The sequence below is a fragment of the Chrysemys picta genome, chromosome 2 (assembly GCF_011386835.1).
Source record: "Chrysemys picta bellii isolate R12L10 chromosome 2, ASM1138683v2, whole genome shotgun sequence".
In the NCBI taxonomy this organism is placed as follows: Eukaryota; Metazoa; Chordata; order Testudines; family Emydidae; genus Chrysemys; species Chrysemys picta.
In genome coordinates, this window is record NC_088792.1 from 3,892,220 (window position 1) to 3,918,696 (window position 26,477).

The following is a 26,477-nucleotide window of genomic DNA, read 5'->3' on the forward strand; positions in this document are numbered from 1 at the left end:
TGGGTATTTTTTTGTTTACTAATTGTATTGCTCAAGTAAATAAGGCACCCTTATATTCTTAAACTTTGCCTTTAGTTCTCATCAATCACAAAATCAGTTTTTAAAACACAGTATCCAAAATAGAAATGATGATCCAGAGGATGGATTAAATTTAGCAGCCAGAGAGGCACAGAGTGTTATCAAAAGGAAGGCTTTGGTAGGAAAGGGGTATTGTGAGGAACGACAGACATGCCTGCTTTGAGGAAAATCTGTTAGGAAAAAACAGGCCCTGAGACTACTCTCACTCATAGTGGTGTAAATCAACAGTAACTCCATTGAAGTCAAAGGAGTAACACTGCCCTACGTGAGATAAGTCAGGCCAAAAGAAGCTGAAATGGGGTAACCGCTATGGGACAGAAGCCTTGAGCAGTCTCTGTACAGGGGGGACTCCACCCATGTGATGTAGCCACACAAAAGAGATACTTGCATCACTGCCAATGCCACAGGTTCAAAAATCGTGAGTCAGGCCCCTCAAAATCATGATTTAAAAACTAATAAATGTTGGGTTCTTCTTTTTGGCCTTCTGAGATTTTAGCACCTTAAAGACTAACAAGTTTATTTGGGCATAAGCTTTCATAGGTAGAAAACACACTTCTTCAGATGCATGGAGTGAAAATTACAGGCTGTATTTTTCACTCCATGCATCTGAAGAAGTGGGTTTTTTACCTACAAAAGCTTATGCCCAAATAAATCTGTTAGTCTTTAAGATGCCACCGGACTCCTGGTTAGTTTTGTGGATACAGACTAACATGGCTACCCCTCTGATACTTGAGATTTTAGGTTACACTTGGTCACATTTTCAAGTTTTTCTCCACAAGGAACAGAAATAGGGGGGAGAGGGAAGGGTTTAAACTAAAGCTTAGAGCCTCCTGTAATCAGTTGCCTCTAGGAGATGGGTCTTGAAAAACACCCAATATCCCAAGACTCAAGACACGATTGCAAGAGTTAACAGCGTCTTTTGGGTGAGAGTGAAGGCTCTGCTTCCCGATTAGTGTAAACGTATTAAAAATCAGTAAGGCGAAAACCAATGCAATGGGGACTGAAGAAGCACCTGAGCAGTTGGAAGGAGAAAGCAACAGCACCCTTCACCCCACTGCCTGTCTACACATTGCAATAGGGTCCATCATAAGAACGGCCGTACCGGGACAGACCAAAGGTCCATCTAGCCCAGTATCCTGTCTACCGACAGTGGCCAATGCCAGGTGCCCCAAACGAAATGGACCTAACAGGCAATGATCAAGTGATCTCTCTCCTGCCATCCATCTCCAGCCTCTGACAAACAGAGGCTAGGGACACCATTCCTTACCCATCCTGGCTAATAGCCATGAATGGACTTAACCTCCATGAATTTATCCAGTTCTCTTTTAAACGCTGTTATAGTCCTAGCCTTTACAACCTCCTCAGGTAAGGAGTTCCACAAGTTGACTGTGCGCTGCGTGAAGAACTTCCTTTTATTTGTTTTAAACCTGCTGCCTATTAATTTCATTTGGTGACCCCTAGTTCTTGTGTTATGGGAATAAGTAAATAACTTTTCCTTATCCACTTTCTCCACATCACTCATGATTTTATAAACCTCTATCATATCCCCCCTTAGTCTCCTCTTTTCCAAGCTGAAGAGTCCTAGCCTCTTTAATCTCTCCTCATATGGGACCCGTTCCAAACTCCTAATCATTTTAGTTGCCCTTTTCTGAACCTTTTCTAGGGCCAGTATATTTTTTTGAGATGAGGAGACCACATCTGTACGCAGTATTCGAGATGTGGGCATACCATCGATTTATATAAGGGCAATAATATATTCTCAGTCTTATTCTCTAGCCCCTTTCTAATGATTCCTAACATCCTGTTTGCTTTTTTGACCACCTCTACACACTGCATGGACATCTTCAGAGAACTATGCACGATGACTCCAAGATCTTTTTCCTGACTTGTTGTAGCTAAATTAGCCCTCTTCATATTGTATGTATAGTTGGGGTTATTTTTTCCAATGTGCATTACTTTACATTTATCCACATTAAATTTCATTTGCCATTTTGTTGCCCAATCACTTAGTTTTGTGAGATCTTTTTAAAGTTTGTTACAGTCTGCTTTGGTCTTAACTAACTTGAGCAGTTTAGTATCATCTACAAACTTTGCCACGTCACTGTTTACCCCTTTCTCCAGATCATTTATGAATAAGTTGAATAGGATTGGTCCGAGGACTGACCCTTGGGGAACACCACTAGTTACCCCTCTCCATTCTGAGAATTTACCATTAATTCCTACCCTTTGTTCCCTGTCTTTTAACCAGTTCTCAATCCATGAAAGGACCTTCCCTTTTATCCCATGACAGCTTACTTTATGTAAGATTTCTATCTATAGAGAGTTTATGGAACATGTGGATTCACTTAAGATTTTTACTTCATTTGAGTCTACATTTTCTTTCACATATAGTGCCACTCCCCCCCTGCACAACCTGTTCTGTCCTTCCGATATATTTTGTACCCCAGAATGATTGTGTCCCATTGATTGCTCTCAGTCCACCAGGTTTCTGTGAGGCTTATTATATCAATATCCTCCTTTATCACGAGGCTCTCTAGTTCTCCCATCTTATTATTTAGACTTCTAGCATTTGTGTACAAGCACTTTAAAAACTTGTCACTGTTTATTTGTCTGCCCTTTTCTGATGTGTCAGATTCTTTTTTATGTGAATGTTTATCATCTGATCTGGCCCTTATATTATCCTCCTCCATCCTCTGCTCCTGACTAGAACCTGGAGATTCTCTATCATTAGACTCTCCCCTAAGAGAAGTCTCTGTCCGATCCACATGTTCCTCTGCAGCAGTCGGCTTTCCCCCATCTCCTAGTTTAAAAACTGCTCTACAAGTGTGATTTAAAACTTAAAAGTGTGATTTGCTTATTAATGATATTAACAATATCCTGAACCCTATAGCAGGTAACTGCAAGCTCGCTGCGATGTAGCAGTATGTGTCCCTATTGCTGGACTCATTCAAGAGGCCCTGTTAAGCCTTGGTTAACAGCGGACAATGCTATTACAGTACATACATCAAAATAAAATGAAATGGCCGAGGTGGTGTTGCGGGGAAGATAGGAACAACCGCCTTCTCACTCTGAAGGATGAGGTGACCATGTTAACTTTAGGTCTTAAGAGTCATGATCAGATTTGTACATGTTACATGATAAGAAGCACCTCAACTATCCCCCCCTTCCTCCCCCCACACACACGCACCCCACCTGCCCAAGTGAAAAGCTCCACTGTGGTGACCTGCCCAGATAGTTCCTGGGTCAGGACTCGGGGAAATCATCTCTTTGAATTTACCGACAGTACTAACTTCCCATGTGTTCCCAATTTTTTCAGGGCATTTCTCATTATCTCCCCTTCTTTATTTTACTCCTGAGTCCCTCTTCTGCTGGAGTCACTAGAGAATTCACAGGTCCTCAAGGTGAGTGAAGGCTAAAGCGAGGGTTGCATTAGTAACAAGAGCAGACCAGACCTCCTAAACTATATTGGACGTGGGCCATGGGGCTGAACTTGAGATGTCAGCTTATATCCTAAGCAACTGCAATTCAGTCTTGTCCAGTGAGGCCCAGCGACAGGCCTTCTATACAGAGTGCCCATCACCCTCCTACTCCCAGTCATTCATGTTCCTCCAACTTCCTTCTCTCCCGGTGCCGTACGCCTGCCATCGTGTGGGGATATTTCCCAAGCAGAAGTTGGTTCCCCTGCGTGTCCCCAAGGTCCTGTTGCTGCATTTTCAGTTGAGAGAGAAGAATCCCCCTCAGCTGGTGTCCCTGGTTCCCCTTTCAGTTAGTGACAGAAGGAAGTCTACGGGCTGGGTTTCCACCTCTCCTCCAGGGGCTCAGACACAGTCAGATCTGATGAGGTGAAGCTCTCTCTAAACCATGGACGTTTCAACTCCTCCTCCTGCCTTTCGTCTGACTAACGCACCTGCTGAACGTTAGCTCCACTGGCTACCATGTATCTTCCATCTTTACAACAAGGAGTCCGGCCTCTGCTCCCTGTCCGGGGCTCAGAGAAACCTCCGGATGCCCTTGCTCTGTAATATGAAGACTCTGATGTTCTCTCAGAGATTCCTCGTATCGGAAGCTTTTCTCACACGCACCACACTGATGTGGCCGCTCCCGGACATGGACCTGCTGGAGCGTCTCTAGCTCAGGCTTCCCCGTGATGCTTTTCCCACACTCAATGTGGCGTTTCAGCCCTTCTCCCGGGTCGTTACCCTGATGGTCGACAGACCTGCCATGGCTTTTAGCAGCTGGGCCGCCCTGGTGGGGTCTCTCTTCCACGTGATTTCTTTGGTGCTTCATGAAGCTCGTCTTGAGCATGAAGCTCTTGCTGCACGCCGTGCACTGGAAGGGCCGCTCGCCGGTGTGCAGGCGCTGGTGGTTGAGCAGGTACACCTTGCGGCTGTAGCTCTTGTCACACTTGGTGCACTTGTAGGGCCATTCTCCCGTGTGGATGCGGAAGTGGTTGTTGAGCTTGGACTTCTCGCTGAAGCTGTTGTCGCATTGGGTGCACTTGTAGGGGCGCTCGCCGGTGTGCAGGCGCTGGTGCGAGATGAGCACGGCCTTCTGCCGGAAGCTTTTCTCGCACGCCGTGCACTGGAAGGGCCGTTCCCCCGTGTGCACACGCTGGTGGTTGAGCAGATACACCTTGCGGCTGTAGCTCTTCTCGCACTCACTGCACTTGTAGGGCTTCTCCCCGCGGTGAATCATCTGGTGTCGCAGCAGGTCTGACTGGCAGTTGAAGCTCTTCTCGCACTCGGTGCACTTGTAGGGCCGCACCTTGGCGTGGCTCCGCAGGTGCTTGACCAAATTCCCCTTCAGCCGGAAGCTCTTCCCGCATTCACTGCAGGCAAAGGGCTTCTCTCCCGGCTGCACCACGAAGCCCTTGAGCAGGCTGAAGTCTCGGCCGCACTGGGTTGATTGCTCCATTCTGATGACTGTGGGGCTAGCCAGCTGTGCAGCCGCTCCCTGCTGTAGGCTCTGCAAAACCTCCTCTTCTGATTTCACCAACAAAGTCCTGTGTGGTTCTAACTTTTCCAGACATCCCTCCTGGGGCTTCTCCTCCTGTTTGCTTGCTGTCCCATCATTTGCTAGATTACAGAGAGAGAGAGAGAGAGAGAGAGAGATGGGCATTAGTGCTTTGATCTGGAAAGAAAGCTTCCCTGGCTAAGAGATACTGTGCAGAAGAAACCTGACACTTTTTAATGGCCCAATGAATAATTTATTGCCTCAGCGTATGAACTCAACAGACCTGAAGTAGGGCTCTGTCAGGACTGAGATCCCCACTTTGAACTTTAGGGTACAAATGTAGGGGCCTGCATGAAAAACTTCTAAGCTTAACTACCAGCTTAGCTCTGGTTCGGCTGCCACCATCAATGGATTCCCTCCCTGGGAAGCCTTGAAAAACCCTCACCAAATCCCTGGTGAAAACAAATCCAAAACCCCTTGGATCTTAAAACAAGGAGAAATTAACCATTCCCCTCCTTCCTCCCACCAACTCCTGGTGAATCAAGATCCAAAACCCCTTTGGATCTAAAACAAGGAAAAATCAATCAGGTTCTTAAAAAGAAGGTTTTTAATTAAAGAAAAAGGTAAAAATCATCTCTGTAAAATCAGTATGGAAATTAACCTTACAGGGTAATCAAACTTAAAGAGCTCAGAGGACTCCCCTCTAGTCTCAGGTTCAAAGTACAGCAAACAAAGATAAACACTCTAGTAAAAGGTACATTCACAAGTTGAGAAAAACAAAGGAAAACTAACACGCCTTGCCTGGCTATTTACTTACAAGTTTGAAATAGGAGAGGCTTGTTTAGAAAGATGTGGAGAACCTGGATTGATGTCTGGTCCCTCTCATTCCCGGAGAACGAACACACTCCCAAACAAAGAACACAAACAAAAGCCTTCCCCCCCCCAAGATTTGAAAGTATCTTGTCCCCTTATTGGTCCTTTAGGTCAGATGCCAGCCAGGTTACCTGAGCTTCTTAACCCTTTACAGGGAAAAGGATTTTGGAGTCTCTGGCCAGGAGGGATTTATAGTACTGTACACAGGACAGCTATTACCCTTCCCTTTATAGTTATGACACGCCCCCCAAATCACAGATAGTGTTGGATGTTCGGTTCCACACTGGCTGTGATTTCTTCCTGGAGTTTTAGGAGAAAACAGAGTTAATAAGACACATGTACCTTTAGACATACTACTGATTATATAAAAACTAACAATAAGTTTCATTCCAAAAACAATTGTTAACCAGTTAACTCTGGGAAACTTTCCCGGGAGAGTGCATCAGCCACTTTGTTAGAAGCTCCCGAAATGTGTTGTATTTCAAAATCAAAATCTTGGAGAGCTAAACTCCACCGAAGAAGTTTTTTGTTATTTCCCTTGGCGGTATGAAGCCACTGTAGCGCAGCATGGTCTGTTTGTAGTTGGAAACGCCGTCCCCAAACATATGGGCGTAGCTTTTCCAGCGCGTACACAATGGCATAGCATTCCTTTTCGCTGATTGACCAATGGCTTTCCCTCTCAGACAGTTTCTTACTGAGAAATACGACAGGATGGAATTCTTGATCCGGTCCTTCCTGCATTAAAACTGCTCCCACGCCTCGCTCGGACGCATCTGTGGTTACTTGGAACGGTTTGTCAAAGTCTGGGGCCCTTAGCACAGGGTCAGACATGAGTGTTGCCTTAAGCTGGTTAAAGGCCTTTTGACACTCATTAGTCCACTGAACTGCATTTGGCTGTTTCTTTCTGGTTAGGTCTGTCAGCGGGGCGGCGATTTGGCTGTAGTGGGGTACAAATCGCCTATAATATCCAGCCAAGCCTAAGAAGGATTGGACCTGTTTCTTAGACTTTGGAACCGGCCACTTTTGGATAGCATCCACTTTGGCCTGTATGGGATTTATAGTTCCTTGACCCACCTGGTGCCCCAGGTAAGTCACTCTGTTTTGGCCTATTTGACACTTTTTAGCCTTAACAGTTAGTCCTGCCTGCTGAATGCGCTCGAAAACTTTTTCCAGGTGCTCCATGTGCTCTGCCCATGAATCAGAAAAAATGGCCACATCATCGAGGTAGGCAACTGCAGATTCTCCCAATCCCGCTAGGAGACCATCTACAAGTCTTTGGAAGGTGGCGGGTGCATTTCGCAACCCGAAAGGGAGTACATTGAATTCATACACCCCTGCCTGGGTGACGAAGGCTGACCTTTCCTTAGCGGGTTCATCTAGTGGTACTTGCCAGTACCCCTTGGTTAAGTCTAAAGTAGAGATGAATTGGGCATGTCCCAATTTCTCCAATAGCTCATCTGTGCGTGGCATTGGATAGTTGTCAGGACGAGTTACAGCATTTAGCTTACGGTAGTCCACGCAAAAGCGTATTTCCCCATCTGGTTTGGGAACTAGAACCACTGGAGATGCCCATGCACTCTTAGAGGGGCGGATTATACCCATCTGTAGCATGTCCTGGATCTCCCTTTGTATAGCCGTTTTGGCATGAGGTGACTCCCGGTAGGGTGGGGTTCTAATAGGGTGAGCATTACCTGTGTCAATGGAGTGGTATGCCCGTTCGGTCCATCCTGGAGTGGCTGAGAAAATTGGTGCAAAGCTTGTGCACAGCTCCTTGATCTGCTGTCGCTGCAGACGTCCAAGGGTCATGGAGAGGTTCACCTCTTCCACGCCACCATCCTTTTTTCCTTCGTAGTAGACACCTTCAGGCCACTCCGCGTCATCTGTTTCCTGGGCTGTAAACTGGCAAACGTTTAATTCTCTGGAAAAAAAGGGCTTAAGAGAATTAACATGGTATACCTTAGGCTTTATGTTGGAGGTGGGGGAGGCTATGAGATAGTTAACAGCTCCTAGGCGCTCCTGGACCGTGAATGGTCCTTCCCACGACGCTTCCATTTTATGGGCCTGGATTGCCTTTAAGACCATGACTTGGTCTCCTACTTTGAAGGACCGTTCTCTGGAATGCTTATCATACCAGGCCTTTTGCTCTTCCTGAGCATCCTTTAGGTTTTCTTTAGCAAGGGCTAAAGAATGTCGGAGGGTGTTTTGTAGGTTGCTTACAAAGTCTAGAATGTTTGTTCCTGGAGAAGGTGTAAACCCCTCCCATTGCTGCTTCACCAACTGTAATGGCCCCTTAACCTCGCGGCCATACACAAGTTCAAATGGTGAAAACCCTAAGCTGGGATGTGGTACAGCCCTGTAGGCAAAAAGCAACTGCTGCAACACGAGGTCCCAATCATTGGAGTGTTCATTTACAAATTTACGTATCATGGCCCCCAAAGTTCCATTAAACCTCTCCACCAGGCCATTGGTTTCATGGTGGTAAGGGGTGGCAACCAAGTGATTCACCCCATGAGCTTCCCACAGGTTTTCCATGGTTCCTGCCAGGAAGTTAGTTCCCGAATCTGTAAGGATGTCGGAGGGCCAACCTACCCTGGCAAAAATGTCTGTTAATGCCTGGCACACACTTTTAGCCCTGGTGTTGCTTAAGGGTACTGCTTCCGGCCATCGGGTAGCAAAATCCATGAAAGTCAGTACGTACTGCTTTCCTCTGGGTGTCTTCTTTGGGAAAGGACCCAGAATATCCACAGCTACGCGCTGAAATGGGACCTCAATTATGGGTAGTGGCTGGAGAGGGGCTTTAACCTGGTCTTGGGGTTTTCCCACTCGTTGGCACACCTCACAAGACCGGACATAATTAGCAACGTCCTTGCCCATTCCCTCCCAGTGGAAGGACTTCCCCAACCGGTCTTTGGTTCTGTTCACCCCAGAATGGCCACTGGGATGATCATGGGCTAAGCTCAAGAGCTTTACCCGATACTTAGTGGGAACTACCAACTGCCTTTGAGGATGCCAGTCTTCCTGGTGCCCACCAGAAAGAGTCTCCTTGTATAAAAGTCCTTGTTCTACAACAAACCGGGATCGGTTAGAAGAGCTGAGAGGCGGTGGGGTGCTCCGCGCCGCCGCCCAAGCTTTTTGAAGGCTGTCATCTGCTTCCTGCTCGGCCTGGAACTGTTCCCTTGATGCTGGAGACATCAGTTCCTCCTTGGACTGTGGACTGGGGCTTGGTCCCTCTGGAAGTGATGCAGGTGCTGGGGCTGTTTCCATTGACTGTGAACCGCTGTCCGCTGGTGCACTATGTGGTAACTCAGGCTCTGGCTGAGCCTCTTGGGTAGGGTTATCTGCTGCTTCTGCCAGGTCAGGCTCGCTGGTGCCCTCTGGCATTGGAGTTGTAGACGGGTTTGCAAGCGCTGGACTCAGGGCTGGCAATGGTTCTGGTGCTGGTTGCGTTGCCAGTTCCGGTTCTGGGACTGGCTGTGGCTGGGTCTCTGGGATTGGATCCACTACGGCTGTTGCAGTCGTTGGCAGGGGATCCAGTTCCACCACCTTTGTCTGGGTCTCCGGTAACACAGACGGGGCCCTGGTGGACGGCTCAGGAACAGGGATGGGGGTGAAAGCTTGCTTAGCCTGGCTGCGGGTGACTATTCCCACCCTCTTGGCTAGCTTCACATGGTTGGCCAAGTCTTCCCCCAGCAGCATGGGAATGGGATAATTGTCATAGACTGCAAAAGTCCACATTCCTGACCAGCCCTTGTACTGGACATGCAACGTGGCTGTAGGCAAGGTTACAGACTGTGACACGAAGGGTTGAATTGTCACTGTAGCCTCTGGGTTGATGAGTTTGGGGTCCACTAGGGATTGGTGGATAGTTGACACTTGAGCCCCAGTGTCCCTCCAAGCGGTAACCTTCTTTCCGCCCACTCTCAAGGTTTCCCTTCGCTCCGAGGGTATGAGAGAGGCATCTGGGTTTGGGGATCTTTGGTGTGATTGGGGTGTAATGAACTGTAATCGGTTGGGGTTCTTGGGGCAGTGAGCCTTTATATGTCCCAGTCCATTACATTTAAAACATCGCCCTGCTAAGGTATCACCGGGACGAGGTTGGTTGGTGGAGACTGGTGTGGTGGGGTGAGAAGGCATCCGGGGTTTCCCTTGGGATGTGGGTGGGGCCTTGGGTTGTCCCCGGTGGTAAGGTTTTGTTTCGGCTTGCCCCTTCTGATATTCGCTCCAACTGCTACTAGTTTTTTTCTTTTCTGCCACCTCCACCCATTGGGCTCCAATCTCCCCCGCCTCAGTTACAGTTTTGGGCTTCCTATCTAGGATGTACCTTTCTATTTCCTCAGGAACACCCTCTAAAAACTGCTCCATTTTTACTAGGGAAAGCAGATCTTCCAGAGATTTAACATTTGCTCCTGATACCCAGGCATCACAATTTTTGTCAATGTGGTAGGCATGACGGGTAAATGACACATCCGGTTTCCACTTTAGGGCTCTGAACCGCTGACGGGCATGCTCGGGTGTTAGCCCCATTCTGAGTCTGGCCTTGTTTTTAAAAAGTTCATAACTGTTCATGTGTTCCTTAGGCATTTCAGCCGCCACCTCTGCTAAGGGTCCACTAAGCTGCGGCCTCAGCTCTACCATGTACTGGTCTGCAGTGATGCTGTATCCAAGGCAGGCCCTTTCAAAATTTTCTAAGAAGGCCTCAGTATCATCGCCTGCCTTGTAGATGGGGAATTTTCTGGGATGGGAAGTGGTACCTGGAGGGGGGTTGTTAGCATTGGCTGGTGCATCCTGCTTAGCCTTTGCTACTTCCAGTTCATGCTTCCTTTCTTTTTCTCTCTCCTCCATCTCTTTTTCTTTCAGCTCCATCTCTTTCTCTTTCATCTTCATCTCTTTTTCTTTCAGCTCCATAGTTCTCTTGTGAGCCTCCTCTTTGGCTTTTTCCAGCTCCATCTCTCTTTCATGGGCCTCCTTTTTGGCTTTTTCTTCTCTTTCTTTTATCTCCATCTCTCTCTTGTGGGCCTCCTCTTTGGCTTTCTCCTCTCTGTCTCTCAGCTCTCTCTCTCTCTTGTGGGCCTCCTCTTTGGCTTTTTCTTCTTTGGTAGTCATTTTCCTGTTTTCTTGTGCTGGGTCACCCCCTTTGCAGTTGACAAACTGGGAAGCTCTCAGCTCTGGCTGCTGCAGAGTTAACAGTAACTTTCTAACTAGCTACTCCCGAGGATGTAAAAAGAAAAAAAAAAAACAATTCAGCTTGTAAATACCTTTTACCAGTCATTTGCTAATTGAACCCTTCTCTTAACAAAGGACCTGTAAAAAAAACTTAACACCTCTGCCTTCAGGCAAGGAGAGATAAGATATGCATCTATCTACTTCCAGCTCGGCTTTCCAAGCAGCTAGAAGGAAAAAAAAATCTCACTGGCTTTTGGGTTTAAAATGATCCCACCGCTATTCACCATGTCAGGACTGAGATCCCCACTTTGAACTTTAGGGTACAAATGTAGGGGCCTGCATGAAAAACTTCTAAGCTTAACTACCAGCTTAGCTCTGGTTCGGCTGCCACCATCAATGGATTCCCTCCCTGGGAATAGACTGCAAAACCCTCACCAAATCCCTGGTGAAAACAAATCCAAAACCCCTTGGATCTTAAAACAAGGAGAAATTAACCATTCCCCTCCTTCCTCCCACCAACTCCTGGTGAATCAAGATCCAAAACCCCTTTGGATCTAAAACAAGGAAAAATCAATCAGGTTCTTAAAAAGAAGGTTTTTAATTAAAGAAAAAGGTAAAAATCATCTCTGTAAAATCAGTATGGAAATTAACCTTACAGGGTAATCAAACTTAAAGAGCTCAGAGGACTCCCCTCTAGTCTCAGGTTCAAAGTACAGCAAACAAAGATAAACACTCTAGTAAAAGGTACATTCACAAGTTGAGAAAAACAAAGGAAAACTAACACGCCTTGCCTGGCTATTTACTTACAAGTTTGAAATAGGAGAGGCTTGTTTAGAAAGATGTGGAGAACCTGGATTGATGTCTGGTCCCTCTCATTCCCGGAGAACGAACACACTCCCAAACAAAGAACACAAACAAAAGCCTTCCCCCCCCAAGATTTGAAAGTATCTTGTCCCCTTATTGGTCCTTTAGGTCAGATGCCAGCCAGGTTACCTGAGCTTCTTAACCCTTTACAGGGAAAAGGATTTTGGAGTCTCTGGCCAGGAGGGATTTATAGTACTGTACACAGGACAGCTATTACCCTTCCCTTTATAGTTATGACAGGCTCGACTTGGCTTGAAATCTTATGTGCTAGACCGCACAATTTGGGTTGGATGTCATGACACTTCTAGCCTACACACCTCCTGCATCACAGCACGACTGATGTTATGATCCTGAAACCACCCCTCCAAGCTGGGTGTCAAGGGGTAAACTTTCCCCCACAGAAGGCATGGGGGCAGGGTAAAGGAGGGGCCCCATTCTTCTGCATCACATCAAACACTCAGAAAGACAGGATCAACTGCCCCCATTAGTCACACGGGGTGGGAGCTGTGACTGACATCCACCATCATGTAATGGCCATACAGTTACAATGGGGTTATTAGACTGTAAGCATCAGGTCAGGCTATGCCTGCTACCGTAATGAGAGTAGATGGTACTACTTGCGGCTCATCAAACCCACTGCTTTGTGGGTAGTTTGGGAGGGCATAAGGCTAAGGGAGCAAACCCTAACAGAAAAGCCCCACTGCCTTGTGGGTGAATTCGGGAGAATGTAAGTCTATGCGAGTAAACTCAGATAGAAAATCTGGAGTGGAGCCCCAAAGGCGGTCAGGAACTAATATTTTAGTATCTTTCCAGCAACTCCTGCAGCAGATTGGGTACCAGACGTATTGGGTCTTCCTCTCCTCTGGATTTTACCAGTGACACCGAGAGCGGGGTCCTGATGCATGGGCAACTCAGGGCCTCCATATCATTTTCTCAGGCTTGGGCCCTGGATGAGGTACTCCAGCTTCGCCTCGAGCGTCGACACAACTCGGGAGGCAGCAGTCACCGGTTCTAAGCTCTTACTCTATTGGCGTAGAATTGAGTGCCAGCAGCAGTCTCTGATGGTGGCAGAGATCATCGTATCTTACTGAACAACAACTGCCCGCTATAAAACTGGGTAGCCCCCAGACAATAGGGTGTTGTCCTGCCACAGTCTGCCTGCTTCAAATGGGTGCTTGGAGCTTAGAATTTTATAACTTGACAAGTTGCCTATGACCAATGCACCAGGCAAATCAAGTAAAAGAAAGAAAACATCCTTAAAGATAGGGTGCTGGAACGTTTGTACCATAACTGGATTGCCTGAGGACCTTCAACAGATCAACGATGCACGTAAAACTGGCGTGATCAACGACGAGCTGAAACAACTCAACGTGGATATCACATCCCTCCAAGAAACTCGGCTAGCATCAAGCAGATCTCTCAGAGAAAAAGACTACACATTTATCTGGCAGGGGAAAAGTGCAGAAGAAACACGAGAGCACGGAGTTGGATTTGCCATCAAGAACTCACTTTTGGGGATGACTGAGCCACCTACAAATGGATCAGAGAGAATTTTGGCACCACACTTGTTCACATCTGAGGGCCCAGTCAACCTTGTGAGTGTGTATGCCCCAACACTCTCCTCGTCTTCTGACATCAAGGACCAGTTCTACGACCAGTTGAACACCACCATCAGCAGGATTCTGAAACACAAATATGTTTTCCTGCTAGGGGACTTAATGCAAGGGTGGGAGCTGATCGTAAAGCATGGACCAACTGTCTTGGTCAACACGGAACTGGTAAGATGAATGTAAATGGTCAGAGACTGCTAGAATTTTATTCCTATTATCTCTGTGTAACAAACTTATTCTTCCAGACAAAGTTGCAACACAAAGTGTCTTGGAAACATCCCAGATCTGGCCACTGGCATCAACTGGATCTTATCATCACAAGGCATGCCAACCTTAACATTGTCCTCATTACCCACAGTTATCAAAATGCCGATTGCAACACAGACCACACTCTGGTATGCAGCAAGATCAGACTTAAACTAAAGAAAATACACAGATCTAAAGTAAAAGGATGACTTCGTATTAACCTTAGTACCATAGCGGACCAAGAAAAGTCACAGCAGTGCAAGAACATACAACAACAGGGGTAGGCAACCTTTCAGAAGTGGTGTGCCGAGTCTTCATTTATTCACTTTAATTAAAGGTTTCGTGTGCCGGTAATATATTTTAACGTTTTTTTAGACGGTGTCTCTCTCTAAATCTATATTATATAACTAAACTATTGTTGTATGTAAAGTAAACAAGGTTTTCAAAATGTTTAAGAAGCTTCATTTAAAATTAAATTAAAATGCTGATCTTACGCCGCCAGCCTGCTCAGCCCGCTGGGTGTGGGGGGTTCAGGGCAGAGGGCTGGGTGTTGGGGGGGGGACTCGAGGTCAGGGCAGAGGGCTGGGTGTTGGGGGGGGGGACTCGAGGTCAGGGCAGAGGGCGGGGGGGGTGGAGGTGCAGGGCACAAGGCTGGGTGTGGGGGAGGGTTTCAGGGCAGAGGGCTGGGGGGGTAGAGGTGCAGGGCACAAGGCTGGGTGTGGGGGGGGTTCAGGGCAGAGGGTTCGGGGTGTGTGGAGGTGCAGGGCACAAGGCTGGGTGGGGGGGTTCAGGGCAGAGGGATGAGTATGTGTTGGGGTGGGGGGGTTCAGGGCAGAGGGCTGTGGTGCTCCCTGCCCTGAGTGGCCCAAGGCAGGGGGCTGGAAGGGATATGCCCTGTTCCACCCCCTTCCCCACCTCTCTCTGCCTCCTCTACGGAGCAGCGAGCACGCTGCGCTCGGCTCTGCTCCTCTGGGAGGAGGAGGGGCCGGAATGCACCACGTTGTGGGAAGAAACGGTGGAGGGAGGGAGCTTGGCTGCCGCCGGACCAAGCTTCTGCCTCCTGCCCCTGCAGGGGAGAGCGGTGGGCGGGGGGGGGTCTGAGTGGGGCAGGGGGCCGGGACACCCCCCCACCGCTCTCCCTTGCGGGGGCAGGAGGCAGAAGCTTGGTCCTGCAGCAGCCAAGCTCCACCCCTCCCCCGTTTCTTCTCCCAGCGTGGCGCTTTCCAGCCCCTCTTCCTCCTCCTCTCACCGGGAAGGCAGTGTGCCACTCAAAATCGGCTCGCGTGCTGTGTTTGGCACGCGTGCCGTAGGTTGCCAACCCCTGTACTACAACAAGCCCTTGATAGCAGTGATTGGGCCACAAGTGCCCAGCTGAAGTGGGAGCAACTGAAGAACACAATCTACGGTGCAGCTCTGTGTCTTTAGGAAGAAGGAAAACAAGACCAATGACTGGTTTGATGCATATTCCAGTGTGTTGACACCAGTTATAGAAGATAAACGCACACCCCAAACCAACTACAAGAGAGACCCAAATGAAAAAACCTTACAAGTGTTGAGAGTGGCAAGAACCAAGGTACAACAAACTGCTCGACATTGTGCCAATGAGCCCAAAGAGTCATTTAAATGTGACAGATGCGGCAGAGATTCTCTCTCTCAAGTGGGTCTCTTCAGCCATAAAACCAACTGAGTAAATTCTTTACTTCTCAGGGGCCCACACTCATGGGCTCCCAAAACTGAAGGATGCCTACTACTGTTAGACTGTAAACTCTTTGGGGGAGAGATTGTCTTTTTGTTCTGTGTTCATACAGCAGCTAGCACAACGGGGCCCTGATTCGGGACTGCAATACAAACAACAATCAATGATCACTTAGAACAGGTAACAGCACACAGAGGCGGAGGAGCTCTGAGGAGCTGCAAGTACCTATTCCACTCACCTCCTTTGAGGTGCTTCAATCCCTTAGAGCTCCACTGGGACACCCTGACACTTCAATATTCACCACTATCATGCAGTTAGGATATCTTTTGTACAAAGTATGTCTTGTGAGGTATCACTCTAAAAGTCTTCATCTGCTAGACATTACTATCTCATTGGATTGTATGTGCTATTGTTGTATGTGAAGTTATGAAGTTTGGCTATGTATGTGTTACTGAGACATGTTGGGGGGTTGAAAACACCCACAAGCAGCCTTTCAGGTACAACAGTAAAAAGGCCAAACAATGTTAATGGATTATTGAGGAAATGCACACAAACACAGAGACTACCCCAGGAACTGTGTACAATAGAATCTTCTTGGAGATAGCACTGTACAACAGGAACTCTTTGACCCAAGTCACAGGAAAAGAGCTTTCTAGCAAGTGGGGAGAAGATATAAAAGGGGGACAATGACATCATGATGGTACCTCACTCTCCCTGCAACACCACCACCCCTGGAAACACCTGGGGGGCAAGGACTGAACTGTGGGAAGTGATGGTCCCAGGCTAGAAGGATTTTTAGCCTGAGTATGAAAACCTGGGCAAGCCAAGGCAACATGTGCCTTAAGAATCTGCCAGCCTGTTTATCACTCAGGGTGAGAATTTGCTAATTTATATCCTACCTATCTAGTGTTTGAAACTCAGTTTGCGTTTTTTGTTTATTTACGAAGGTGATGTGCTTTGGTCTATTTGCTATCACTTATAATCGCTTCAAATCTATCTTTTCTAGTTGTTAAATTTTTTTTTCTCTAAAACCAGTTTGTGGATTTCATAACTGGGGGGCAAAAAGCTGGGCATCTCTCCCTCTACATTGAGGGAGAGAGTGAATTTTATGAACTTACGCTGTACAGTTCTTTTGGGTTTACACTCCAGAGGGGGGTGGGTACTCGAGTAACTGGGCAGTTCCTTAGCTGAGCCTTCCCATGCAGAGCTGATCTCCAGGTCTGTGTTTCTGCACCTGGGGGTGTCCTTACCCGTATGCGGGCTGGTAAAGTGCAGCCTGAAGCCTGGGGAAGGGCTTGACAGGCTGCATAGCAGTACAGGGTTAAGGGAACCCAGGCTGGTGGGTCAGGCAGGCGCAATGGTACCCCAGTACATCAGGTGGCACCCCAGAGCGGGGGGGCAACCCGTCACACCCACTCCCCCTCAGAGCCAATGGGAGCTTTGCACAAGGGCAGCCAGCCATTGCTCACCCATGCGGGAGCCTGTGAGAATTCTTCCTTCCCCCAATTCCTGCTGGTCCCCAGCATCCAGCTCTTCCTCTCCTTTGATCCAGGGTGAAGTGGCAGATGTGGAACCTGGTGATTGATGATGTTAATGAGACACAGAAACAAATCAGAATGGGTTTTACCAACACCTATTGACCTCTTTGTGCAAAGGGTTTGGGGCTGGAGCTGTCTGGGATGGGTGGAAGGATCAGTGACATTTTGTGGAGAGAAGGAAAAACAGACGAGCAAACACATCCAGACAGATGCGGTTATACAAGTTGATGGGCCGGGGCTGTTCACTCCCCTCACTGAGTCCGAGTTCGAACCCTCTGCTCACCTGCGCTGGGCTCCAGGGGAATTTTTCTGGCCGGCGAACCCCCCTGGGCCCTGATACACGGCTCCTCCCCTCCTTCAGCCTGGGGCAGGATGTCAGGGTTGGAAATGGCCTGGCCTATTCATGAAGATAGAGAGGAGGGGAAAGGAATGTTTTATTCATATTCACCAGGCACTTACATGTGATTTTAAACCTGAGCTGAACAGAGGCAGGACTGGTGATCCTCAGGAAAGCAGATCTCTGCTAGGAAATGGATTGCTTTTCCCGGGGGAGCCTGAGGAATCCCCACACTCCTGTAATATTGTTGCCTGCAGGGCCACACAGCTGCCCCTTCCGTGCCCACTTTTCATCCTCTTGTCTCAGTGGGTTCACTTCTGCCTGGGCGGGGATTAGGGTGAAAAGGGGGCGTGGCAGGGGCTGAGACGGGGCGTGGCTGACATGTAGGTTTTAAAGTGCAAATCCAGTTCAAGAAAACGACGTGCCTGGCAGGTACTTTGAGGGCTCTGAGAGACTCCTATTGCCAGCCAGGAAGAGCAGTTCACCTGAGTGCACTCTGGAGCTGCACTTCCAACAGGGAGTTCAGTGCCTCATATGCTGAGCACAGGGCGCTTCGTGGCTCACTGGCCTGCAGCCCCGCTCCTCTCCTCTTCCTTCAGCTTGCTGGATGATGAGTAACAAAGCGCTGGGCTCCGCAGCTCTGCCGACGACTCTCCCAGCCCTCACCCAAACCCTGCACTTTCAAGCCCTTACAGTGGACGTGTGGGTTTGTGATACTTGGTAGCACTCACCTGCGCCGGGGTCCACAGGGATTTCTCTTTCCACCAGCCCTTCCTTCTTCTGGTCTCTTTCCTCCAATCCTTCCAGGGATTCCCGCTGATCCCCAACACACGGCTCCTCCCCTCGTTCAATGCGGGATAAAACGTCTGGCTTAGAAACAGCGTAGTCTGTTCATGGTAGCAGATGTTAAGGGAACATCATGGCCTATTAATATTCATTGCAAATAATGCTAAATGATTTTAAACCAGCTCCCCTTCTCTCGCTGGAGCTGACGACAGATCTGAAAGGAGGCCAATACCTAATAAGGATCCTGTAAAAAGATACCATTCCTTGTGGCGGTCGGGTGTGCTCCCCAGCAGAAGAGCAGGGGGTTGCCGCATAGAAGGGGAGTTGATATGCCAGAGCCAGTTCAGGGAAGAATGTTCAATGCTATATTACCAGGTGACACAAAAGGAGAGCTTACTTACCTTACGGTAACTTGAGTTCTTCGAGATGTTTTATCCCTATGGGTATGCTCACCATAAGATGCGCGTGTAACCAACTTGCCTAAGAGGGAGATATCTCTAAGACAGTGGATCTTAACCCGCAGCCCAATCAGCACACAGCTGTGGCCCATGTGACATTCCGAGGGCCATACAGATAGTTTATATATTGCGTGGATGTGGCTCACATAACATATAGAGAACTACATATGGTCTCAAGTTGCAGTGAGAGAGGTCTAGGTTGGATATTAGGAAACACTATTTCACTAGGGCTGTAGTCCACGAAAGCTTATGCTCTAATAAATTTGTTAGTCTCTAAGGTGCCACAAGTACTCCTGTTCTCTTTTCACTGGAATGCGTTACCTAGGGAGGTGGTGGAATCTCCTTCCTTGGAGGTTTTTAAGGCCCGGCTTGACAAAGCCCTGGCTGGGATGATTTAGTTGGGGTTGGTCCTGCTTTGAGCAGGGGGTTGGACTAGATGACCTCCTGAGGTCCCTTCCAACCCTGATATTCTGTGATTCTACATATGTGGCCCACACTGGTGAATCGGTTGAGAACCACTGCTTTAAGAGATCTATGAGGGGAGGGGAGAGGAATAAGTTTTTCCGGGGTCATTGTTGCTAGGCAGATTTAGAACTCCACATCCAGAAGTTTCTGGAATTGGGTGTGGTAGTTTTGGGTCTGCTCCAATAGGTTCCCTGTTGCTGAGGTTAGACACCAGGAGGGCGAGCAGGCAGGGCCTTTTTCAAAACAGCTGCCATGTGCCCTGCGTGGGTTGGGAGAAGCTGACCCCAGGAGCAGAAAGCAGGTTGTTTTCCCTAACTCTGAATCATTTTGCAGCAGGTTAGTGATGTTGTTAACCCGACAACAGGGAAGCATAGCCAGTATTAATTAAAAAAAGGGGAAATTGGGAAGGAAAAGTAATTTATTTTATTGTAATTGTATACTGTGAATGTTGTATTGATTTTATCCAAAGTGTTTTAATTACATTAACTCAACTAGTATGATTCCCCAGCTTTTCTTTAAATTTGATCCTGGGGAAAGAGTCATTTATATTTTGCATTTTCTTGTAACAGGGTTTGTTTTCAATCTAGACACGTAACTGAGTGGTGGGTTAATCAGGCCGCTGACTGGCTAGCCGTGATTTCAGCAGAGGAAGATGAAGAGTCTGCCTGGATTCCAACTGAAGATTCCCACCAGCAAGTGGAGGGAAGATGATGCTTTTGACTCGCAGACTGTACAGATTTGGTGGTCAAAGATTCAGACTCAGGTGAATTCAACCTAAACTTTGGGAACTTTGAGTTTCCTCTCACTGTCTTTCTGTGGAGGCGGAGCTGTTGAATTTGTTTTCTTTATTTCTGTTTATGCATAACTGTGAAGACAGTGTATGTGGATTATAAAGTTGCCATGTTATGTTGTAGATATTAAGTTATTATTATTCACTATGTTTCTTTATCATAAGAATTATAATGTTGGTACTTAATTAAGTTCATTCCTTTTGTTCTTTTGGGGACTTGAATGTGGGGAGGTTGTCCCTGTGCAATCCTTGCTGAAAAGCCTTAGACTGAACTCTGTCTCCAGCTGCTTTTCTACGGGAGTTGGAGTTTTTTAGGCACTAGGTTACACGTGCACAGCCATGTGCTCTCAATGAGAGACAGCAAAGCAGTGTCTGCAGGCCTGCGCAGAGCAGCCCCTCATGCCTCCAAACAAAAGCCTATAAGGAGGAGTGGACTCGTTGCCACTCAGTTCCTTCTCTACCACCTAGCAGAGCCTCTACAGCCGAGGGGAAGGAAGGTGGAGCAACCATAGGGACAAAGCATCTCAAAGAACTCAAGGTCCTATAAGGTAAGTAACCTCTCCTCCTCCTTTGAGTGCATATGTCCCTATGGGTGCTCCACCAGAGGAGACTCCCAAGCAGTAACTCAACGGGGAGGCAAGTCCAAGATGGTTCGGAGGACTGCGTCACCAAAGGTAGTATCATCCCTAGAAGTAGGTAAGATGGCGGAATGCTTGGCAAAGATGGGAATGGAAGACCAAGTGGTAGTCCTACACATTTCTGGTATGGGAATGTCTTTCAGCAGAACGATAGCTGTGGACTGAGGTCCAGGGGGAGTGTGCTGTCACTCTGTGAGGGGCCCGCATCGCAGCGGGTTCTAAACAAGTTGAATTGCAACCATTAGACAGTCGGAGTGTATTATTAGCTATCCCCTTCTTAATGATTCCCAACATTCTGTTTGCTTTTTTGACTGCCGCTGCACACTGAGTAGATTTTGTCAGAGAACTATCCACAATCACTCCAAGATCTCTTTCTTGAGTGGTAACAGATAATTTAGACCCCATAATTTTGTATGTACAGTTGGGATTATGTTTTCCAATGTGCATTACCTTACATTTATCAACACTGAATTTCATCTGACATTTTGTTGCCCAGTCACCCAGTTTTGAGAGATCCTTTTGTAGCTTTTTGCAGTCTGCCTGGGACTTAACTATCTTGAGTAATTTTGTATCATCTGCAAATTTTGCCACTTCACTGTTTACCCATTTTTCCAGATCATTTATGAATATGTTGAATAGGACTGGGCCCGATACAGACTCCTGGGGGACACCACTATTTACCTCTCTCCGTTCTGAAAACTGACCATTTATTCCTACCCTTTGTTTCCCATCTTTTAACCAGTAACCAATCCATGAGAGGACGGAAGAGGAGGCAGGCCCCACTGGGGCTAGTGAGCATTCCATTAGAAGGAGCTTCAGTCTAGCCTCTCTGTCTTTCCGAGACCTGCCTTTAAACCCGGAACTGATTTTACACCTTGACAGAATGTGGCTGTCTCCAAAGCAACTCGAATCTGTCACTACAGGGAAAAGACCTGTGGCAGGTTTGGCAGGACTTAAACCCCGGGATCTTTGGCATAATGCAGAAGGTTAATGGACCAAAGTGGACGATAGAAAGAAGAAGGGGAGGGGATAATCTTCCTTCTAAACACAGAAGTATTAAAACTAAAAGCAGAAATAAAAGAACTACACAAACATAGGAAAAAAACGAAGAATAAATCACTATATTGAGAAAGGCAGGAAGCCGAGAACCAGCGGACATGCAACCACTCCATCTCGAGCCACAGGCGGTTGAGAAGGAACCGAGTGGCAGCAGGTCTGCGCCCCCCTATATCCCATCATTTGAAGGCGCCACTCTGGCAGGCATGGGCCTGCAGACAGTGCTTGGTAGTCTCCAGTCAAGAGCGCATGGTGTGTGTGCATCCTACAGTGCAGCACCCTATGGACATACACTCAAAGAACTAGCCGATACAATGGTAGGACGGAGATTTTAAATCAGCAGAAGTCTGATTTTACCATAGGATGGGGTGATCTGGCTCGTTAAGGAAACGAAGGAGGGTCTTGTAATTCAGGCACTGGCCTGCTACTCAGCACACCTGGGTTCAATTCCTGGCTCTGCCACAGACTCCCTTCATGACCTGACAAGTCACTTAAACTTGCTGAACCTGATCTGAAGGCAGGGCCGGCTTTAGGCCAATTTGCCCGATTCCCTGGAATCGGGCCCCACACCTAAGAGGGCCCCACGCACTCACCCCGGCGGCGGTCGTCTTCGGGGGCCCCGCTCTCCTGGCCAGAGCACCGTCCGGAGCGCGGCAAGTCCCATGGACCCCCCTCCCCCAGCTGGCAATCCGAAGTGCCGCCCCAGGAATCGGACCCCGCACTTGCTAAAGCCAGTCCTGTCTGAAGGCCTCTCAAGTCAATGGGAGACATTCAACATGCTTCAAAGGGTTTGGGAAAACTAGGTATTAGAATAAGAGCGGCATCACTGCTATGAACAGGCTACTCACATACTCTGCAACATGTAACTACAACAGTTATCTGCAGCTAGGAAGCACTGGACCAGATCTGTATCTGCAGTTTCCAATTTAGTTTTAAATAGGAGGGCGTATGGTATGAGTGGTCTATTGCAAATGCTCTGGGAAGTAGTGATCCACTGGAAATTAAAGAAACTGGAGAATAACCTGCAACGGGAACCAGAGTAGGAACTGTTTCTAATCAGAGAGTAAAATGGCTATTAGCCAGGATCAATAGCTATTAGCCAGGCTGGGCAGGGATGGTGTCCCTAGCCTCTGTTTGCCAAAAGCTGGGAATGGGCAACAGGGGATGGATCACTTGGTGATTCCCTGTTCTGTTCATTCCCTCTGGGGCACCTGGCATTGGCCACTGTTGGAAGACAGGATACTGGGCTAGATGGACCTTTGTTCCGACACAGTCTGGCCGTTCTTATGAAAACTGATCCTTACCCAGAGAGATCAGGGTCTCATAGTTCCCCTTCATCACATTCTTGTAAAGCTCTTTCTGCCATTCCTCTAAGTTCTCCCACTCCTGCTCGTTAAAATAAACTGAGACGTCATCAAATGTCACCGGCACCTGGAATCATAAGGGTTATAATAAACTTCTTTCTTAGACTATAAGGACCTGACCCAAAGCTCACTCAAGTGAATGCCACGGACTTCCATAGGTTTTGGAGGAGATCCTTATGGCAGGGAATGCATCTTGTGCTGTGCTCTTAGATTCACCAAGAGCAGAGCACTAATTTTAGCAGAAACTCTGAAGAATCAGGGCCAAATTCAGCAAGAAGATATGTGTCTCCTGAAAAGCGCATAGCACCCTCACCTCCCACTGACCAAATGGAGCATTTGCAGGTGGTCTGTTGAGAGCATCTGGTGGGCCAGCTCTGGCCTAGGTTTCCAACCACTTTGCATCATTTCCAACCAAATTGCATCAGAAGTGATGCACAAGTATGCTCCTAGTATTACTTTTCCACCTCAGCACTTGCTGGAGATGAACAGCTACTCAGTGACTGAGCTGGAAACAGAGCCCAGATGTCCTGACTCTCAGTCCCGTACATTATCCACAAACGACTGGACCAACTGGGTCTGGCCAGTGAGTTATTGGACACCTTGAGGCCAGTAAGATCACTCCCTGCATCTAAGGTGTAATGAAGTGAATTAAAGGGCCTGCATATCAGAAGATAGGAAAGCCCGTTCAGTACCTAAGTTTCTACCCCTCAACACTAGCTGGGATATTGTTACCTTGGGGACTTCTCCCTTAGTGCCTGGGGGCAGTCTTAAGATCCAGAAGTTCCTGTTTCTCAGCAGGTTCTCCAGGTTCTCCAGCCTCCTCTGCAGGAAGTTATTCTCCTGGATCAGAGTTCCCAAAATAGTCCACTTACTCTCCAGCTGGTTACCAAATTCCATCGCTGTCCTCTCACAGCCTGTTAACTTCTTCTCGGTTGTCCCTGTTCTCCCCTCCAGATTCAGTAACTGCGTGGCATGGGAATTCACCTTCCTCTCCACGGCTTGGATGGCAGCCACTACTGTCCACAAGGAGATCTCTGTAGTGTGATGATGGGGTTCTCTCACGGGAGTTTGTTCGGGAACAGCAGGAGTCTGCTTGCATGAAGAGAAACAAAGTCAGCATCAGCGAAAAATAGCCCAAGAACTGTTTCCCTTCCTGTACTGAAGCAGATTTGAAATGGAAACCCCACAATGTCTGACTCATATGAAATGTGGACCATTCATAAGCTTTAGGGCAAAAAAGGACCATTTGATTATCTAGCCTGATCTCCTGCACACCAAAGGCCATTCAGTTTTACCCAATTACCCCTATACTGAGCCAAATAACTAGTGTAGCGGTTCTCAAACTGTGGGTCGCAAACCCGACTCCGTTTTCATGAGGTTGCGGGCAGGGCTGCCGAGAGTGGGTTCGGGCCCCGGTGAAAAAAATTTTTCGGGCCACCCAGCAAGGGCGGGCTGGCTAAACTGGGCCCACAAGAGGGGGGAAGCCGGGCCCCGGTAATTTATACCGGCTTCCCCCCCTCCCGTCGGCCCTGGTTGCGGGGGCTGAAGCCACAGGTGGCGGGTAGGGTTGCCGGGTGGCCTGTTTTCAGCGAGAATGTCCGGTCAAAGGGGACCCTGGTGGCTCCAGTCAGCACCACTGACCCAGCCCTTGATACGCGAACTGGCAAACCGGGAGCTGGTGTCTTGACACTGTCCCCAAGCCCGCGCTCTGCCCCGGCGGGGACCCGCAGCACCCCAGGGTGCCCGCTGCCGGCGGCTCCCCGGAGGCTGAACACAACAGCACGAAGCCCGAACACGAGGGCGGGTTTCTCCGGGGCAAGGGAGGCTCCGGCACAGACCAGAACCTCCCCCGCCGGGCCGGACCGGGCTGGGCCAGACGTGCGCCCAAGGGCGCCCCCGGGAACCGGGCTCCTTCCCTCCAGCGCCCGGAGCCTGCGGGGGGGACACAGCGCCCGGGGCGGATGTCAAACCCCCGGCACCGGCCCGGCCGGGCAGCCCCGCGCTCCCCGCGGCCCGGCTCCCGGGGCCCAGGCCGGGCGGGGAGAAGCTCCCGGGGCCCGAGGCTCCCCCGCCCGCCGGGCCCTTACCTGGGCAGCGGCCCGCTCGGCCATGGCCCCCCCGGGCGGGGCTTCTCCAGCGGGCCCGGCCCGGCCCGGCCGAGCTCCGCTCCCGCTCCGGGCTGGGCAGAGTCCCGGCGCCGCCTCGCCTCGCCTCGCCTGGCCACGGGCCGGCCCCGCTGCCGGGCGGAGCAGAGCGAGCGCCGCCGGGGGGAGCCGCGGCCTCGCCCGCGGGGCCCCAGCAAGAGAAGCAGCTGGCGCGGAATCCGCAGGGCCGCTGCGAGCGGACAGCGCCGCCTGCAGGGCGCGGCGGAGGACGCAGCTCGTGGCCTGGGAGCTTCGCCCCCAAAGGGCCTGTCCATCCCCCCGGTGTGCGAGCCCTCCCCAGCGCCAGGCAGCGCTGACCCTGCCACATACGGATATTGAGTCGGAGATTTTAACCCCCCAGGGCCCATAGGGTCCCCTGGACTGAGCTCCTGTACCAGCCCTGCCATTGCACCCTTACCTGTCCTGAGCCAAGCACTCCTGGCTGCCTAAAGCAGAAAGAAATCCCCTTAAATAGCCACAGCGGGTAGTAAATACCTGGCCCTAGGGTCAGGGTCCAGGCTGGGCCCTTAAGACAGTGAGATCACCCGCCGAGCGAGCCCCTGCCCAGTGCCTTTGAAGGGTCACACAGAACTAGGGTTGCCCAACCCTCCAGGAATTAAAGATTAATCTTGAATTAAAGATTATGTCATGTGATGAAATCTCCAGGAATTCGTCCAGCCAAAGTTGGCAACCTTGCGGAGAAGATCAAGGGCTCAGTCCTCCCTCGATTTGCTCTTGTGAACAGTGGAAAGACTTCAGTGGGGCGACTTCCAAACCCAGCCCTCCACCCTCCCTCACAACTAAACCACGTTCTGCAGCAGGCTGCCTGGAGGCTACAGCCGTTTAGTTTCAATTAAGAAATTACAGGTCGGGTCCTCAGATGGCCTAGAGCAGCCTTGCTCTGTTGACTTCAGCTGAACTAGGGTGATACACCCCCTAAGGAGCTGGGCCTAGATTTTGTTAACTGAGCGGAATATGAAATGAACAGTATGATCAGCACAGGAGCCTGCATGTTATTCCTTTGGATACTGAGCACAATTTATGTTGCCCCCACATTTTCAGCATTCAATAGGCCATAGATTTTTATATCAACCACGCATCATTGAAGTTGTCTTGAGGGACAGATTCAGGCAGCTGGAAATTGGAGGATTAGCACGAATTGAGACATTAAAGGCAGTTTCAGACTGTAGGATAAGCACATTAGTTTGATGTTTCTGCTAAAATGAGTAGCAGACCCTGATTTTTACATTTAAATTACCCGTTAGGCTCCAGAGGTAGCACCCCATACAGATATGTAGGGTGAGTTATTTCAGACAGTCTGCCACCACAAGAAAGTCACACTGCATGACTTAGGCCAGGTCTAAACTACAGACCTATATCAGTATAACTATGTCACTCAGGGGGCTGGTCTACACTGG

General features: G+C 49.0%; 1 protein-coding gene across 15 annotated transcripts in view; it reads right to left on the bottom strand.

The window, feature by feature from the left end:
- LOC101931677 (zinc finger protein 398-like) overlaps positions 1 to 26,477 on the bottom strand; it is a 77,729-nt gene that overhangs the window by 14,477 nt on the left and 36,775 nt on the right. For 10 of the 15 annotated variants that reach the window (XM_065586451.1, XM_065586456.1, XM_065586455.1 and 7 more), the window contains 2 exons: positions 23,648 to 24,004; positions 22,856 to 22,982 (listed from right to left, as the gene is read on the bottom strand). In XM_065586451.1, the coding sequence (XP_065442523.1) occupies positions 22,856 to 22,982; positions 23,648 to 24,004 (484 nt within the window). Of the gene's footprint in view, positions 1 to 3,172; positions 5,154 to 7,595; positions 13,430 to 16,952; positions 17,058 to 17,304; positions 17,419 to 18,089; positions 18,246 to 22,855; positions 22,983 to 23,647; positions 24,005 to 26,477 lie in introns of those variants that run through there. The other 5 variants (XM_065586452.1, XM_065586457.1, XM_065586458.1 and 2 more) reach the window with 5 other exon arrangements.